The sequence below is a fragment of the Tamandua tetradactyla genome, chromosome 6 (genome assembly GCF_023851605.1).
Source record: "Tamandua tetradactyla isolate mTamTet1 chromosome 6, mTamTet1.pri, whole genome shotgun sequence".
NCBI lineage: Eukaryota > Metazoa > Chordata > Mammalia > Pilosa > Myrmecophagidae > Tamandua > Tamandua tetradactyla.
In genome coordinates this window covers 44709628-44726892 of record NC_135332.1, presented here as the reverse complement: position 1 = coordinate 44726892, position 17265 = coordinate 44709628, and the positions used below count along the sequence as shown (strand labels likewise).

General features: G+C 40.1%; 2 protein-coding genes across 10 annotated transcripts in view; one reads left to right on the top strand and one right to left on the bottom strand.

Annotated features, from left to right (window-relative positions):
* ACACA (acetyl-CoA carboxylase alpha) overlaps positions 1 to 17265 on the top strand; it is a 449622-nt gene that overhangs the window by 100340 nt on the left and 332017 nt on the right. The window lies entirely within an intron of this gene.
* Positions 308 to 11063, bottom strand: C6H17orf78 (chromosome 6 C17orf78 homolog). The gene is made up of 3 exons (XM_077162964.1): positions 11015 to 11063; positions 1048 to 1134; positions 308 to 555 (listed from the first exon to the last, which is right to left on the bottom strand). The coding sequence occupies exons 1-3, from the start codon at positions 11061 to 11063 to the stop codon at positions 308 to 310; spliced, it is 384 nt and encodes a 127-aa protein (XP_077019079.1).

Here is a 17265-nt window from a genome sequence, read left to right as displayed (position 1 = left end):
AGGGTGGAGACTTATTTAATACTATAAATATGTGCTGCTTGAATATTTTATGGTATGCATTCAAACAAATAAAAATTTAAAAAATTAAATAACAGTTATCAAAAAAATACCATCAGAAATGAAGATAATATAAAAATCACATGTCAGGGCTTGACGGGCTCTTAGAAATTAGAAAACTGAGTCTCAGAGAGGACATAGATTTGTTGAAGGGAAGGGTAATCCATTTTCATATGGATTTAGCTGCTACTAAGCTCCAGTTGCCTTCAAGGATATCAACTAAAAGTCAGTGCCTACCTCCATTTCCTTTTCAAGTCTCAGTTCTGTCTGTAAGAAGGGATCCAGTCTGAAACTTGGATATGGGAGCTAGGTGACAGCTTGGGAAGGCTGAGCTGTTTCTGTGGGGAGTAGCAATGATTCTCAGGTTCTTCAGAGTATACTTGACCTTTGGCTTTTTCTCTGAATACACAAGGTTGACTTTTACTTTGCTCCCAGAATTAAGGCACTGCAGTGTACACACAGTCTGATTTTGTATAAGTGCAGAGTTTGGGCTTCTGCCTGGGCTTCTGGAAGAAAAATCAGAGAGAATAATGAAACTGGTCCTTAATCTAAATGGTGCCCAGCCGAACCACTAACACGCATAACCACTGTTAAATCCCACTGCTGCACTTTCTTCTTTTTTTAGTCCACTTCTTCCTTAGTACATGTGTATGGTACTAAATATACAAGCCTAACCCTCCCTCCTTTGAACTATGGGTCCCATGAAAATAGTTATTTGCAGTAAATTCAGCACAGAGAAATGCATAGATTGTTTTCCTTAATGCAGAGAGGGCAGGGGGCTGCCTCTGTTTCATTTATTTAGCCCAACCTTAAGTAGTAAAAGTTAATTTAAAAGTTGGTTTCCAGAAAGTTTCGTCGGAGAGATACATATATGTGAAATAGAGATATTAGAGATCTTGGTTAGGAAGGGGGGAAACAAAATATATTTTGAAGGGAAAATTCCTTGGAATGGCAAAGTGATTTTTCAAGAAGGGCCCATTCTCTATCTACCTTGCATTAGCACATCCCTGATGCTTCTCATATCCCCTGGGTAGAGCTCAGGCAACTGTTCCACATGGCAGCTATTATCTGTGAGTTCTGAGTTACGTTAAAAAAAAAAAAAGATCTCAATTTATCAGGTACCAACTCTTTAGAATCCGAAGAGAGATACAAAAAGAATGTGGTTTCTTCTCATAAAATTTGCAATCTAATTGCAGAGATCAAACACTTCTTCCAAAGACTCTGAAACACACAGCCAAATACATACAAGTAGCAGTTAGCCCAGTATAAAAAAAAAACTTAGTACCTTCCTATTAGGAGAGAGAAAGATGAAATAGAGTTTAAGTGAAGTAAATTAATCAAAGACTAACCAACTCAGTCCCTCAAACACTGCTTTTTACTATTCTCTCCTGTTCTATCTTTTTTTTTTTTTTTTTTTTTTAACATGGGCAGGCACCAGGAATAGAACCCGGGTCCTGGGGCTTGGCAGGCAAGTACTCTTACCTGCTGAGCCACCATGGCCTGCCCTCCTATTCTATCTTAAGGAAATCTTTTGAAAGTTAATGAAGTATGACCTTGGGCAAGGTATCTCCTTACGTTTCAGTGAACCATGGGTCATGGTTATTTATGCACTTTGGTACAAAAGGTGTTATGAATTTTCACTTGTTCTGTTTGTTACCTTATGCACCTTATGCCATTTGCCCTTTACTATGAGTAGTTAATTTTAGAGATGAAATGCTTATGACACTGAAAAATCATGTTTAAATAAATAGTTATCAAGAGCAGCAAATGGTGCCACCCTCTCCCCCCACCCTTTCTCTCAGCTTTCCCCACTGAAGAGCATGCCTACCTGATTATTTGGATGTATCACCTTAAAAAAGGGAAGATAACACCTTAGAAAGAGTTATGAATTTGGGAGTAATTGGAGATTACAACCTGAAACTGTGGCAGTACCCTCTAGTAAAGAAAGCCATTTAATAGTGAGAGGACTTTTAAAGTTAGTTTTAATGTTTGTTATATGAACAAGACAAAAGAATGCATCGTATTTTCTGAAGACCTCTCATCATGCAACAGACAGCCCTGTCTCTGGGTTGAATAAACTGCTGTCCTTTTAGGGACAAGAGAGCACCTGGGTATTGGCTAGGCACTCTCAGAGGGATCTTCCTAGGCTTCTTGGAATTTTCCAGGTTACCAGGCTAGAGATGTACTTACCTTTCTTATTGTACATTATAGGATGCAATGATTAAGCTGAAGAACAAGATGGTATCTGTGTTAGCTTGAGTGCATTCTCATTGCAGAAACAGTAAGCTGCTAATCTGTCACAGCTCCTTATAGTCTAGTCTCTAGCTGCTTTCAAAGCCCTGCAACCAAGTTTGACCCTAAGAGAATCTCATTCCGTCCTGATTATTTTGACCCATTTCCTATAGACCAAGAATAGAGTTGATTAGAGAGGCCAAGTCTGCTTATTAATGATTGACTCAAAAAGTCTTCTCCTGACTTCATTGTTGGTGCTGACAGAGGGAACTTAATTATCTATAGGTTTCCCAGGCAGAAAGGGCATAGACACCCAGTGATATGCTTTACAAATATTTGCAGAAAGACACATAGACATTCACATGCATGTTCTCACTAACACAGGTACATAGATTTTACATTTTGATATAAAGAGATATGGAGACTTCTATTAAAGAAGATGATTTCCAGATAAAGCAGGAAACTAGGACTGAATGAGTCAGTGAGACTCCCTTGTGAGAGCTCTGGACTAGGAATCAATGGAATTGGGTTCTGGTATAGGCCCTGTTATTATTATATTTTTCTTTTTCTTTGTTCAGGTTCTGTTATTAACTACATTACCTTGGGAAAATTCTTGACCTCTCTGGATCTCAGTTTTCTCCATTGAAAATTGAGGGCTCTGACCAAGTAATACCTAAAATTCATTCATGGTTGTACACATAAAATCACCTTAGCACAGGTATATCTAGTTTTCACGTTTTTACACTCTCCCAAACAGTGAAGTGAATATGAGTAGACAGCATTCCCATAACTATTGGGCTGGGAGGTTGTAAGGAATTGCTAAATACATTACACAAGTGGTACTAGCTGCAGTTTGGGATGGTTTTCCCAAACAGATATCTTGTTGAAGATTTTTCCAAAAGTTTTTCTTTTAGTAAAGATTATACATCCAGTATAACACTCTGTAGACCATGATGGCATAGCTAGGTGGATCATAAAGTAGAAATGAAGATCTACTCAGATCCTTGCCTAAGTCTAGAACCTCTGCAGTCTTTCTGCCCACTGAAAATGTACTCTGTCAGAGCCAACTTTGGGTTTAGTTATACATGAGGCTGCAGAGGCTGAAACTGATTAATAATGGTGAAAAGGTAGCTGGTTCAAAGGACTTTCCATGAGAGAATTCATGAGATCTGAGTCAAATCATATTCTAAATACCACTCCATTTCCTGATATTTTAAATAGGTTGAAAGCTGGCTAAATTAAGGACTAGTAACAAGCAATATACAGATATATACATAAGATAATTAAGGTTTTGATAGCTGCTATAAAGAAACAAGCAGGGTAATGAAGTGAAGGATCACTGGCAGAGGCTACTTTTACGAGGATGGTCAGGAAGAGTTCTCTGAAGTACATCTAAGCTAAGAAAACAAGGAGAGTGCATATTACAGGAGCCAAGAGAAGAGAGTGTTTCAAGAAAGGAATGGTTAGCTGGTTAAATGCTGAAAGGTGTGTATAATGACAGAATATCCACATATAAGATTTGACAGCTTAGGTAAGGGCAATTTCAGTAGGGTGGTGAAAGTGGGAAGCATGTGTTGAGAGTAGATTGGAGGTAAAGGACTGTAGATAACTTTTTATAGAAGTTTTGTGGTTCAAGGGAGAGGAGAATTGGGTTCACTGACTAGAGGGGACATAAATGCCTCAAGTGTCCAGAGCAGCACTTCCTTGCTCCTTTTTCCCTGCTACTGTTGCCTTCTCTAGGTTCATAGGTTTTTCTTACTGTTTCCTTTACATGATTTTCTGCTCCCCTGTGCTATTAGACACATTTTCTGTAGATTAGAAATGTTCTGTAGCTTAGTTCCTGGATGCATGTTACAGTGCTGCCACCTTGAAGTGGAGAGAGGGATGGATCTGAGGGCCTCCTGTTCATTCTGTCACAAGGTGGCAGCAGAACAAGGTCTCACTGTTCCCAAAAGAGACCTTGTGCTTAGATGAAGACTAAGTCAAAGAGTTCTGTCAACTCTCAGATCTTTTCCTTTTCTCTTGTGACCCAAGACCCCAAAAGTCAATCTTTATGTTGGAGCAAGCCGTGGTGCTGGGTAGAGAGAGGTGGAAGAGCTGCAATTACTGGGAGGTATTTCTTTACTATTAGCTTTTCTGACTGGTTTTTCTAAGTGTTTGGGGTATCTGTGGAGGAGAGTATCTCTCTCCTGATCACCTAAGCATCAAATTTAGGAGGGAAAAAAAGCTATAACATGGGTGAGTTTTGTGATGCGTACAGATTAGAGGAATGACTTCTGAAAGAGAGTAGGAAACCAGGATAGAATAGATGAATCAGAGGGAATCTATGGGAAGAGCACTTGAGAGAAAGCCAAGAGGTTCTAGAGTAAGCTCTGTAATTGACTGAATCACTTTGAGCTAGTCATTTAACTTCTCTGGGTCTCAGTTTTGGTTTTTTTAATGAGGTGGTTTGACAAGATAGCTTTGAAACATCTTCCAGCTCTAAAAGTATTTTAATTCCTGCGTAACATTCCTATCCTCTTCTCTTTCTTTCAAGGGTGTATGCTTTTGGTTAGTTTGTTTTGGTTTATTTAAATTTTTAATTGTGGAATATATCATGCAAACAGAAGATCATATAAAACATAAGTATATTTTAAGTAATAATAAGGTGAACACTATGTAACCAATCAGTCAGAAAAGAGATTAAACATTGCTAATATCTTAGAAGCTGTTTATATGTCTGTCTCTCTGATCAACTCCTTTCCCTCCTCCCAGATAAAATTACTATTCTGATTTTTGCAATCATTGTCTTTCCATGCTTTTTAAAAATAGGGAACGATCTAAATATAGTATCATTTAAAATATTGTTTAGGTTTGCCTGTTATTGAACTTTATATAAATGAAATCATATTCTGTATTTTTTAAGTAAATTTTTTATTGTGTATAACACAAAGTGAATACATTTTGGTAACCAGCACCCCAGAAATTCCCCTCATGCCTTCTCTCAGTTGCTACCTGCCATCGTTGTTATATAAGACTTTTCACATCACAAGTGAGTTTTGCCTATTTTTGAACTTTATATAACAGGAGGTTACATTATGTACTCTATTGTGTCTGGCTTCTTTTTCTCAGCATTATGTTTATAAAATTCATCCCTTTTGTTTTGTGTAGCAATGTTTGTTCATCTTCATTGCTTTATAATATTACATTGTATAAATGTACCAAAATTTATTTATTATGTTGCTGAGGGATATTTGGGTTGTTTCTACTTTTGGCCAAAATGAACAATGTTCCTGGGACACATTTGAAAGAGTTACTCCAGGGTCTAAACCCAGAAGTAGAAGCTGGGTTGTAGGGTATGCTGGGTATGTTCCGCTTTACTAGTTAATGTCAAACTGTTTTTTAAGGAGTTGTCACTATTTAGACAACCACTTGCAGTATATGAAAGCTCCTGTTTTTTCACATTCCACCAAAGAAGTCAAAGAGCCTTTCCAATGAGACATAACCACTGGCCTGACCAAGGCCAGGTATACTCTCACTGTTTCAACCCTTTAGTTGATTCTCAGAGGCTTAGGCCATAATCACTTCTGTTTAATGGCTCCCTCCACATAGAGATAAAGAATACAAATTATCCCTCGGTCCCTGGTCACATGATTTATTATCCTGAGAAAATGGGAGAGGGTTGGTAATGGTAAGACTTAATTACAAAATCATTCTTGAATCAAATGACCATCCATAGGGTATTTGGTTCTTGTACTGAGAACTGGTAAGAAGTGGGGGATGGGGCAGGGAGAGAAACACAGACATGATACATTCTGTGGGCCTATTATGTGTCAAACTCTGTGCTAAAAGTTATACATTTTGGATATATGACTTAATTTTTAAGTTTTTATAGAAAACACTGAGGCTCAGAAAGGGAGTCATTTGTTCAAGTTCACAGTGCTAATTTGTGACAGAGTCAGGATTTAAAACCTCATCTATGTGACTTAAGTGTTTAAGCTCTTTCTGATATACAGCACAGAGGAAGCAAAGCCCCTGCTGCTCTTGAAATGTCTTTGGCTTAGATTGCCAATACCAAGAATCAGTTCTTCTCAGTTCTGTTTGTCTGTATTCATCCCCAAAACTGTTATTCAGTTGATTATGCTCATCTCATTCATTAATTTGTTGTATTTTATTTTTATTCATTTTTACTTTCTTTATCTTCTTCCTTTTTCATTTTTATTGAGAAAATTGGGCATGATGGCATAGCAGGTTAATTGATAAGCAAGACTTGTGTTTGTAGAAAGCTTTCTACTTGCTGGTCTAGCATGTTCACCAGAGATGAGATTTTATTTTTTAAAGACAGGGACATTGTGAAATTTTCTAGTTCAAGTTGTGATATAAGGAAACTCAAAGACTGAAGGAATGAAAGATATAAAAAGAAATTGAGTGATGGCTCAGTTTTACTTGAAAGTAAAGACATAAAATGTCAGAATCGCAGGATTGGGTAGTTCCTCTAAATGAGTCATCTTGTCCATTTTTCTACATTTAGATAAAAGGGCCCTTTAAATTTTTGCCAGGTATTTAGGTGTGAGGCATACAGGACTGTTATGGATTGAATCATGTCCTTCACAAAGACATGTTCAAGTCCTAATCCCCAGTCCTGTGGATGTGATTTTATTTGTAAATAGGATCTTAAAAAATACTGTTAAGCTGAGGCCAAATTGCATTATTCATGATTGCCTAGAGATGGAAACAGCCCAAATGTCCATTAATGGACAAGTGGTTAAACAAACTGTTTATACATACAATAGGAATATCACGCATTTGTAAGACAGAATAAACTCATAAAGCATGTAATAACATGGATAAACCATGAGGACATTATTCTGAGTGAAATTAGCCAGAAACAAAAGGACAAATACCATATTGTTTCACTATTATGAACTAATATTAATAAGTGAACTTTAAGAGTTAAAGTTGAGAACACAGGTTTTCAGGAGATAGAAAGAGGGTAGAGATTGGGCATTTGATGCTGAAGAAGTACAAAATGTTCAACAGGACTGATTTAAAGACCCAGAAATAGGTAGCACAATACTGTCTGATGGTAGTACAATATTATAGTACACTGAACAAAGCTGAGTGTGAGTATGGTTGAGGGAGGAGGACTTGGGGCATGTATGACACCAGAAGAAGACTGGAAGGGGAAACTGTGGTGTATACATACAATGGACTATTGAGTGGCTGTAAGAAGGAATGAAGTCACAAGGCATGCAACTAGGTGAATGAAACTAGGACAAAATTATAATACTTCACTAATATGGACTAACTATAATGTACAAATTCTGAGAATTGAATTTGAGAGCATAGGTTACCAGGTGAAGGCCTATTGTAAAGTTTTCTAGATTGTAAGCTCTTACAGAAGTCACATCTCTTGCAGAGTTGTTACTGTTATTTCTAAATTCTGAGATGGTGAGCTCTTTGTGTATAACGTGGTCATTCCATGGAACCTTGGGTATTTGTGTGACACCTAAGATTCAGAGCTAGAGTTCTGTAACTATTAAAGTCAGCATTACCCATACAGCAACTGTTTAAAAAGTTGAAAAAGTGATCAGACTTTGACTAGAGATATGAATGAAGCTGATTTGGGTAGGACTAAAGGATAAAGGATGATACTGACTGTATTTTAAAACTTCAACTTCTGTGTGAGACCAAAGGAAGGGATGTTTATTTGGTGCAAAATTTATATTTTTAGTAGCACCCTATTTAATTTAACTTGTTTGGTCAGCTTATTCAAATACCATAATTTCATAGAACCATGAAAGTACATTAGTTAAATGCTGCCAGAATGCAATATACCAGAATGAAATGGCTTTTTGTTAGAGTTACAGATTTACAGTTCTAAGGCCATAAAAATGTCAACACTAAGGCATCCAAAGAAAAATACTTTGATTCAAGAAAGGCCAATCTGGAAAGGCATGTGGCTAACGTCTGCTGGTTCTTTAGCTTCTGGTTTCAAACCGCTTCCTCGGGGGCGTTTTTTTGTTCCTTTATTTTTTCTTTTTCTGCATCTCCAAATGTCTCTCTCTGTTGGCTCTGAAGCTTTTTCTAAAATGGTTCCCTCTTGAAGGACTCCAGTAAACAACCCACCTTGAATGGGGAGAGACACATCTCCATGGAAACCACCTAATCAGAATGTCCTACCCACAGTTGGGTGGGTTACCTCTCCATGGAAACAACTTAATCAAAAAGATCCCACCAACAATATTGAATCAGGATTAAAGAGCATAGCTTTTCTGGGGTACACCACAGTTTCAAATCGGCACAATAGGGAATGAGATCTTGTTGGTTTGTACAGGGTGGTGTGATGCCCTGATACATCTCAGAGTAAGCTGGGCAGAAGATTAAAAAGTATTTGTAGGGTAGTTCATTGGCAGAATTCTCACCTGTCATGTGGGAGACCTGGGTTAGTTTCCTGGACCATGTACCTCCACTCCCACCCGCCCCCCCCCCCCCCCCAAAAAGAAGTATTTCTGAAGTCCCCTTGAGGGACTGGGCACAAAGGTGCAAATATCAAATGTCCCCACCTGGGGAAAACCTGATATTCTCACAAGCATTGAGGACTGCCAATCTGATGGGACAGGCCCTTTATCTTGAACTTGCCCTTATGAAATTTATTCCTGCAAAGGAGAAGCTAAGCCTACTTATGATTATGCCTTAAAAGTCACCCCCAGAGAACCTCTTTTGTTCCTCAGATGTGGCCTCTAGCCAATATCACAGGTGACTTCATTGCCTTCCTCACTAAATGGGACATGACTCCAGGGGTGTAAATCTCCTTGGCAACGTGGGACATGACTTCTAGAGATGAACCTGGCCCTGGCATTGTGAGAGTGAGAAGAAAGCCTTCTTGACCAAAAGGGGGAAGATAAATGAAACAAAGTTTCAGTGGATGAGAAATTTCAAATAAAGTGGAGAGTTCTTTCTGGAGGTTATTCTTAGGCAGTATGTAGATATCCCTCTACAGTTTTTGGTGTATTGGAGGAACTAGAGGGAAATACCTGAAACTATTGAAATGTAATCCAGTACTCTTGATTCTTGAAGATGATTGAATAACTATAGAGCTTTTAAGGTGTGAACATGTGAGTGTGAAAACTTTATGACTGAGTATGAAAACCTTGTGATTGACACTCCCTTTATCCAGTACATGAACAGATGAGTAAGAAAAAAAAAGAGAGAAAAAATAAATGAACAGTAGGGAGATATGGGGGACATGGGATGTGTTGGATGTTCTTTTTTACTTTTATTTTTATTCTTATTTTTATTGTTTTGGAGTAATGTAATGAATGAATATGATGATACTGTGAATGACTGATCTATAATTTGATGATTATATCTCAATTAAAAAATCATTGGGGAATAAAAAAATGAGGCCAAACTGAATGAGGGTGGATCTTAATCCAATATGACTGGAGTTCTTATGAGCAGGGGAAATTTGGACACAGCAGCAGGAGACAGAAGGAGACAGCTGGCTATGTGACGAAGAGATTGAGTTATAGATTGCTAGCAAAACACCACCAGAAGGCTACACACTTCTGAGAAAGCACAGTCCTGCTGACATCTTGATTTTAGACTGCTTGCCTCTAAGCAAGGTATGATTTAGACTCATACCTCTATGAGATGGTAAATCTCTGTTGTTTAAGCCACCCGGTCTGGTATTTGTTATCATGACTCTGGCAATCTAAGCCAAGAACTTAGAAAAAGATTTTTAAAAAAGATTTTGGAGGTGTTATGGAGAAAGAATCTCAGATTTGGTGACTATACAAAGTATGGATAGGGACTGGAAGTGTTTGGGATTGGATAATAACAAGGGAGGGAGAGCTGAACTGCCATGTGAAAACCCAGTTGTCCACGTGAAAACACTGTGGAGCGTCTCCACTATGGAGGCTCTCCTTTATTATGCAATTCTACCTTGCATCATCAGCCTCCAGACTTATAAGGTGGCCTCCTTGAGGATATTTTCTGACTTTATGGTATGAGGTTCTCTCAGGCTCTTAATCTGGACAAATCTCAACTGTTGACCAGGGCAAAGGGAGTTAGTATTCAGATAAGGCTTTTTTGTCTTCTTTCTCTTTATCTCATAACTGGAGCCACAATTCTGGGCAAGACAGTGACCTAAATGAATTTTGTCCGTCTGTAAAGCAGCTAAGTGTCCTACTGGAGGATTTGCCTTGAAGAGGCACTATGAAGACAGATAAGCAGATATCAGAAGCAGAGTGGCCTCTCAAGTACAGAGCTAATCTTTATGTCCGTCAATGAAGTATTTACTGATATATTGAGTCCTTCTTTAAGAGCTGTGGGGGGCAGGTATCAAAATAAAAGAAATGCTCTCTACTTTCACGGTTATTAGAATTTATCTGCAGAGCTAAAACCAAAATCCTCAAAAAAATTCTATCATAATTAAACACTAAACCATGTGGTTGGGAGCATATTGCTACAAAAATTCAGGGAAGAGAGAGATCAGTGAAAGCTGGAGAAGTAATATAAATCTTCTTGGAGAAAAGGGGACCTCCAAGGACTAGACTGATGCAGAAAATTAGGGAGGGAAGAAGGGCAAGACTGCTAGCATAAACAAAGGTATAGGGGTAAGAATAAGTATGGTAACTGCTAGAAGCCAGATAAGAGTATATTATATATTGGCCACTGGGAAATAATATCCTGTTTCCTCTATCCTCTGTCCTAAAGACTTATTTCAGACGTTGAAACTTACGGAATCTGGATTCATGGTTAGGCAGCCACCAGGACAGGGGACTCTTCATGGTTTCATTTTCTATTGAGGCATTTTCTTTCCTCCCTTGATTCAATTCAAGCCTGACCTGATAGACTTTCCTGTACTGGAAATGCAGGTATAGGAAGTATTGTTCTTCAAACTGAAACACTGGTAGCAAAGAGAGGAACAATAATGATAAACCCTTGGCCCCTGGTAACCTCTGTTCTGTTTTGTCTCTATGAAGTTGCATATTCTAGATATGAAATATAAATGGAATTATACACTCTTTGTCTTTTTTGTGTCTGGCTTATTTCACTTAGCGTAATGTTTTCAGGGTTCATCCATGTTGTATGGCAATCTGCATTTTTACCAAGCACCCAAGTGTTTCTGATTTAGGTACTCAGTAGAACATATTTTAAGAAACATTGCCCCCCCAGGGATGAATCCAGCCCTGGCACCATGGGATCAACAATTCCATCCTGACCAAAAAGGGGAAAAGAAATGTAACTAATAAAGTATCAGTGGCAAAGAGAGTTAAAAAGAGTCAGGGGGCTACTCTGGAGGTTGCTCTCACACAAGCTCCAGGTAGACCTTGCTACCTATCATAACTTGCCAACCCCCAGCCAGGACCATTCCAGCCAATCCCAAAGAACACCTAGGACAATATATAAGATTCCACAAGGGTTCCATGCACTAGAGTAACTTGCCAGTAACAACCACCCTCCAGATGGGTCCCTGGTCCAGGTAAGCCCTGAAACCTACAGGGCCCAGCCTCTCCGGAACATCAGATAGTTCTATCTCGCTACCCCGTATTAGTGACAGACCATTCCAATATGAAAAAGTTAGAATGGCCATAGCCCAAACACCCTTAAAGAGAGGGATGGAAAGATCAAAAGTGATGGTGGATGTGCTGGTTTGAAAGGATGTGTGTCCCCTAGAAAAGCTATGTTTTAATCAAAATCCCATTTCATAAAGGTAGAATAATCCCTATTCAATACTGTATGAGTGAAACTGTAATCAGATCATCTCCCTGGAGAGGTGATTTAATCAAGAGTGGTTGTTAAGCTGGATTAGGTGATGACATGTCTCCACCTGTTAGGGTGGATCTTGATAAGTTTCTGGAATCCTATAAAAAGAGGAAACATTTTGGAGAATGGAGGATTCAGAGAAAGCAGAGCAGAACGACATAGCTACGAGAAGCAGAGTCCACCAGTCAGTTACCTTTGGAGATGAAGAAGGAAAATGCCTCCCAGGGAGCTTCATGAAACAGGAAGCCAGGAAAAGAAACTAGCAAACTAGAACAGATTTTGGTACAGGAGAGTGGGGTGCTGCTACTGCAGTTTGCAGATACCAAACATGTTGGAATGGCCTTTTAAATGGATAAGGGGAAGAATCTGGGGGAGTTGTGAGAAGCTTGATAGAGAAGACCTAGAATGCTTTGAGGAGATTGTTGATAGAAATGTGGTTTCTAAAGACACTTCTGATAAAACCTTACACAGAAATGAGGTACACGTTATTATAGACTGGAAGGAAGATAAGCCTTGTTTTAAAATGGCAGATAATCTGGCAAAATTGACGAGTGGCTTTGGCTGGAAGGCAGATTTTAAAAGCCATTAACTTGGATATTTAGCAGAAGAAATTTCCAAATTAAATGTGTAAAGTGCAGCCTGGTTTCTCCTCACAGTTTGTAGTGAAATGCAACAGGAAAGAGATAAGCTGAGAACTGAACTCTTGAGGACAAAGAAACCAGAAATTGAAGTTCTGAAAAATTCTGGGCCTCTAGAATTGGAGACCCCAGAGAATAGTGCCCCACATTAAGATTAGCCAAATGTGAAACCAGTCAGCCATTTCAGAGAAAGCCAGGATTGGAGATGGGGTTTTCCAGGAAGGACTTAGGGAAGCGTCTTATGTCTGATGGGCATGATCCAAGAATGCTGCATAGAAAGTCAGCAAGAGTGCTGTGGGACCTGTATAAACAGAGCTGCTGTCAGTATGGACTGGGGGTTCAGAGAAGGGACACACTGGAGGAAAAATAACTTCAGAGGCAGAACCATGGAGGCCTGGGTCTGAAGTCAAGAAGTCTCGGGCCAGGAGAGCAGACCCATCCAAGCCTGTGAAGAGGGTGAACTTGCCCTGAAGGCAGAGGATGGGCCTTCCACCTCATGGCAGTGGAAGAATCATGCCACCTCAGGCCTTGGAGAGGGTGAAGCACATTCCTTGGGGTTTGGGGAGAGCCTGCCTGCCACCACATGGTAGGGTTGAACGTGTGCCCCAGAGATGGCAGAGAGCCCGGGTGCAGCCCCAATGTTTGGAGAGGGTGGAGCCGAGAAAAAGGTGGTCTCCCCAATGTCCCCCATGGTTGCATTCAGAGAGAGGCAGGCCTCTGCATAGACCTTTGGAAAGGGTGGGACTGCCACTTTCTAAAGCCCCGAGGATGAATGTCTCTCAGACTTTGAAATCTAATGGACTTTGCCCTGAAGGTTTTCAAAACTGCTTGGGTCCAGTGACCCCTGTGTTCCTTCCTCCCTATGGAAGTGGGTATATGTATCCTATGAATGCTCCTCTGTATGCTGGAAGCAAACAATTTGTTTTGGTTTTTATAGGTCCAAAGCCAGAGGAGAGCCTTGCCTTAGAACAGACCATACCTGTAACTAATTTTGATAGGAGTTTGTACTGTTTCTAACTTTGTATTTCATTGTATTGCTATTGAAATGGTTTAAGAATTTGTGATATTGTTTATGAAATGAATGTATTTTGTATTCGGGGAAAACATGTCTTTTTTAGGGTCCAGAGGGTGTAATGTGCTGGTTTGGAAGGATATATGTCCCCTAGAAAAGCCATGTTTTAATCAAAATCCCATTTCATAAAGGTAGAATAATCCCAATTCAGTACTGTATGTTTGAAACTGTAATCAATCTCTGGAGAGGTGATTTAATCAAGAGTGGTTGTTAAACTGGATTAGGTGACGACATATCTCCACCCATTTGGGTGGATCTTGATAAGTTTCTGGAATCATATAAAAGAGGAAACATTTTGGACAATGGGAGATTCAGAGAAACCAGAACAGAACGATATAGCCACGAGAAGCAGAGTCCACCAGCCAGTGACCTTTGGAGATGAAGAAGGAAAATGCCTCCCAGGGAGCTTCATGAAACAGGAAGTCAGGAGAAGAAGCTAGCAAACTAGAACAGTGGAGTTATACAGTTAAGATAGGGTTTAACAAATGAATATGAATGCTGAATCATTAAATTGATATCTCTTTTAGTCTCTAGTATCTTGGAGCAGCTAAGAAATAAAAACCTAAAATTGTGGAACTATAACCCATGTCAAACTCTGGAATATGTTCTACAACTAATTTTGGTGCTGTGCTTTGAAATTTATTGCTTTTTTGTATATATGTTATTTTTCACAAAAAAAGAAAGAAAGAACTTGATTGTGATGATAAAAAAAAATGTTTAAGCCTTAGAGCCTCCTATATTCTGCAGCAGCTAGAAGGAAAAATCTGAGAGGATTGTACGGTAGCCCATGACAAACTCGGATCTGTCCTGTAACTACTTGTTAAAGAGTGCTTTGAAAACTATTGCTTTTTTTTTCTTTGCTTTGTATATATGTTCTACTATACAACGAAAAAGTTAAAAAAAAAAAAGATAAGAAACACTGCCCCAAATTAAAGAAGAATTGATAATAAAGTACCAAATGATGCTGCATGGACAGTGACACATACTGTTTATGTATTTTGGGGGTTATCCATTTTTATGGAATTTATCCTCTCCTCACCTATGGCTTTTAAACTTCACATAGGTATCATCTAAAGAAGTAGAAGCAGACTCTCTTTTTTAGTGTGTCAGTTTGTCTTTCAACTAGACTGTAATTACCTTAAAGACAGAGGCCGTCTTAGACTTTTCAGACATCCCCACAGTAGGGTGAGACTATCTTTGACGTTGGAAGGTAATTTGGATGCTCAGGATAAAGCCCTCATGCCTTTATACAGTTTCTTGTAAACTAGGAAGCCATTTGATATTTGGGCCCTAGTTTCCACTTCAAAAAAACATACCGGGGGCAGACCACAGTGGCTCAGCAGGTAGAATTCTCACCTGCCATGCCAGAGACCTGGGTTTGATTTCCGGTGCCTGCCCATGTAAAAAAAAAAAACCCCAAACATTCATGCACTTGTCTTCCACCTGTTAATCTTGTAAGGTAAGTTCTCCGCACCCTTTGGCTCTTCTCCTTCACCTCTTACAGATGTAATGATTTGTATGGCAAGAATGCATGGAACAGGTCTGAAGAAACTGTAGTGGGGATAGGCAGGTTGTGGCATGCACCAAACAACACAACACTTAGGATTTGTTGAAATTTCAGATGTACTGTCTAAAAGACCTAACTCCTCATCTCTTCTGAACATTTTTCTTAAGATTTGGTGATGATTAGATTATAAGATCCTAGCTAAGTGGGCTTGGTGCTTTCGTTTTCTTTCACCGTAGTTCTTTCATTTCTTTTGAAGAGCTCAATTACCTTAAATACTCAATGAAGTCAAAAGCAGGACATGCAAAGGCTTGCTGAAGTTATATAGGGACAGTTTCTGAGGATAAATCCCTGGTTTTTAGTGCTCCCAAGGCTGATAAACAGTAGCCCTGCTAAGAAAGAATTCTGGCTAAAGTTCCTGTTAATTGGAATTAGGAGAGGTAGATGAGTAATAAAAAAGGCATTTCAAGGTTTTTAGTTATATCCAAAATCACTTCCTTCATGCCCACCTCAGATAGTGCTATTAAAAAGAGGCAAAGCTTCCCTCTTCCAAGGCCATTATTTTGGCCTTGTTAAAGTATCTCTATTTTAAGTTCTGAATTTTCCTACCTTTATTCGGCTGACAGGGCATCTCAGGAGGGAAGTCATTGCAAATGGGTCACTGCTCCATAAAGCCCACATCTATTTTCCCAAATTTTGTTCCCAACCTCTATTATTTATTTATTTTTTTGCATGGGCAGGCACCGGTAATCAAACCCCGGTCTCCGGCATGGCAGGTGAGAACTCTGCCACTGAGCCACTTATTTTAAAAGTGGGTTAGCAAACTTGGAGAAGCCACGATCTAGTGGTGTCACGAGGGATTCTAAATGAATACTGTTGTTGACCAAACTTCCGATCCTCCTGCTTGGTTTCTGCCCAAGGACTGCTTACTCCAAGGTGTATTTCTACCCTATTCACTTTTTGCCTTTTGGCACTGAATTTCTTCCCACCACATTGTTATCCTCTGCACGTCTCTTGGCTTTTATCACTTATCCGTTTGTGTAAGGGTCAGGAAGGTTCTCTGGGTGCTCCGTAAATTCTTGGCAAGGTTAAAATTCAGACCCTTCTTTTGAAATGTAAAGCGCCTTTTCTTTCTCTCCCTGCCCAATCGTTATATTTTGTGTTGAGATTCCCAGTTATTCATTTTCAGCAAACTGTTACCAAGAAAGTCTTGCTGTAAAATAACCAGTAAAACTGGAGGAATGGGTTGGTTCCATTTCTTGGTGTGACTGCACTAGAGGATTGGGAGCATTCTTCAATCCGAAAAGCCACGGACTCATTGCCACCTACCTGTTTTCCTTGTTTAGGGCAGTCAGAAAACTGTTGCCCTTTGGCACATTACCGTTCTCACTGAGCTTCCTTTACTAAACTTTTCCTCGGTGCTCCAGAATACAGCACCTCAGACCATTTTGGGGTGGACTATTTCGGGGCTGGAGGAGCAAGCGAAGGGGACTGGATATGGAGTTTCAGAATAGTGGTTAGACTGCATTAACCTGGAAATCAGCTTGTGTAATCCTGGGCAAATAATGGACGCCGAAATCCACCATTTCACGTTGTTTAGATTTAATATGATAAGGTTCATACAAGGCCCGTCTACCGCCTACGAGTTCGTGCTGGTTCTGTGCTCCCTAATGGGCACTACAGGCCGACTAGTTGCGGCCCCCCACTTTTACTGCGGCCCGCCGACGCCTTATCTCTGCTGGTGGGGCTATTTTCCCCACGCACCCCTCTGAGTAGGCGGCAAGGCTGGCGCTGCACTGCCTTCGTTAGAGGGGGCGGTGAAGACAGGGCTGGGGGAACTGCGACCGCCCGCTCTCCCGCCGCTCGGCTGGGAGTGGCAGAGCAGCGCTCGGACCATCGGCATCGCCTCACGGCGCCCCGCCCCGCGCCTCCTCCCATTGGCTGCCGCTTTCTCGGGGTCCACGCCTCACCCCCTTGCCGCCGCGACCGAGCTGCAGTCCGGAGCCCGG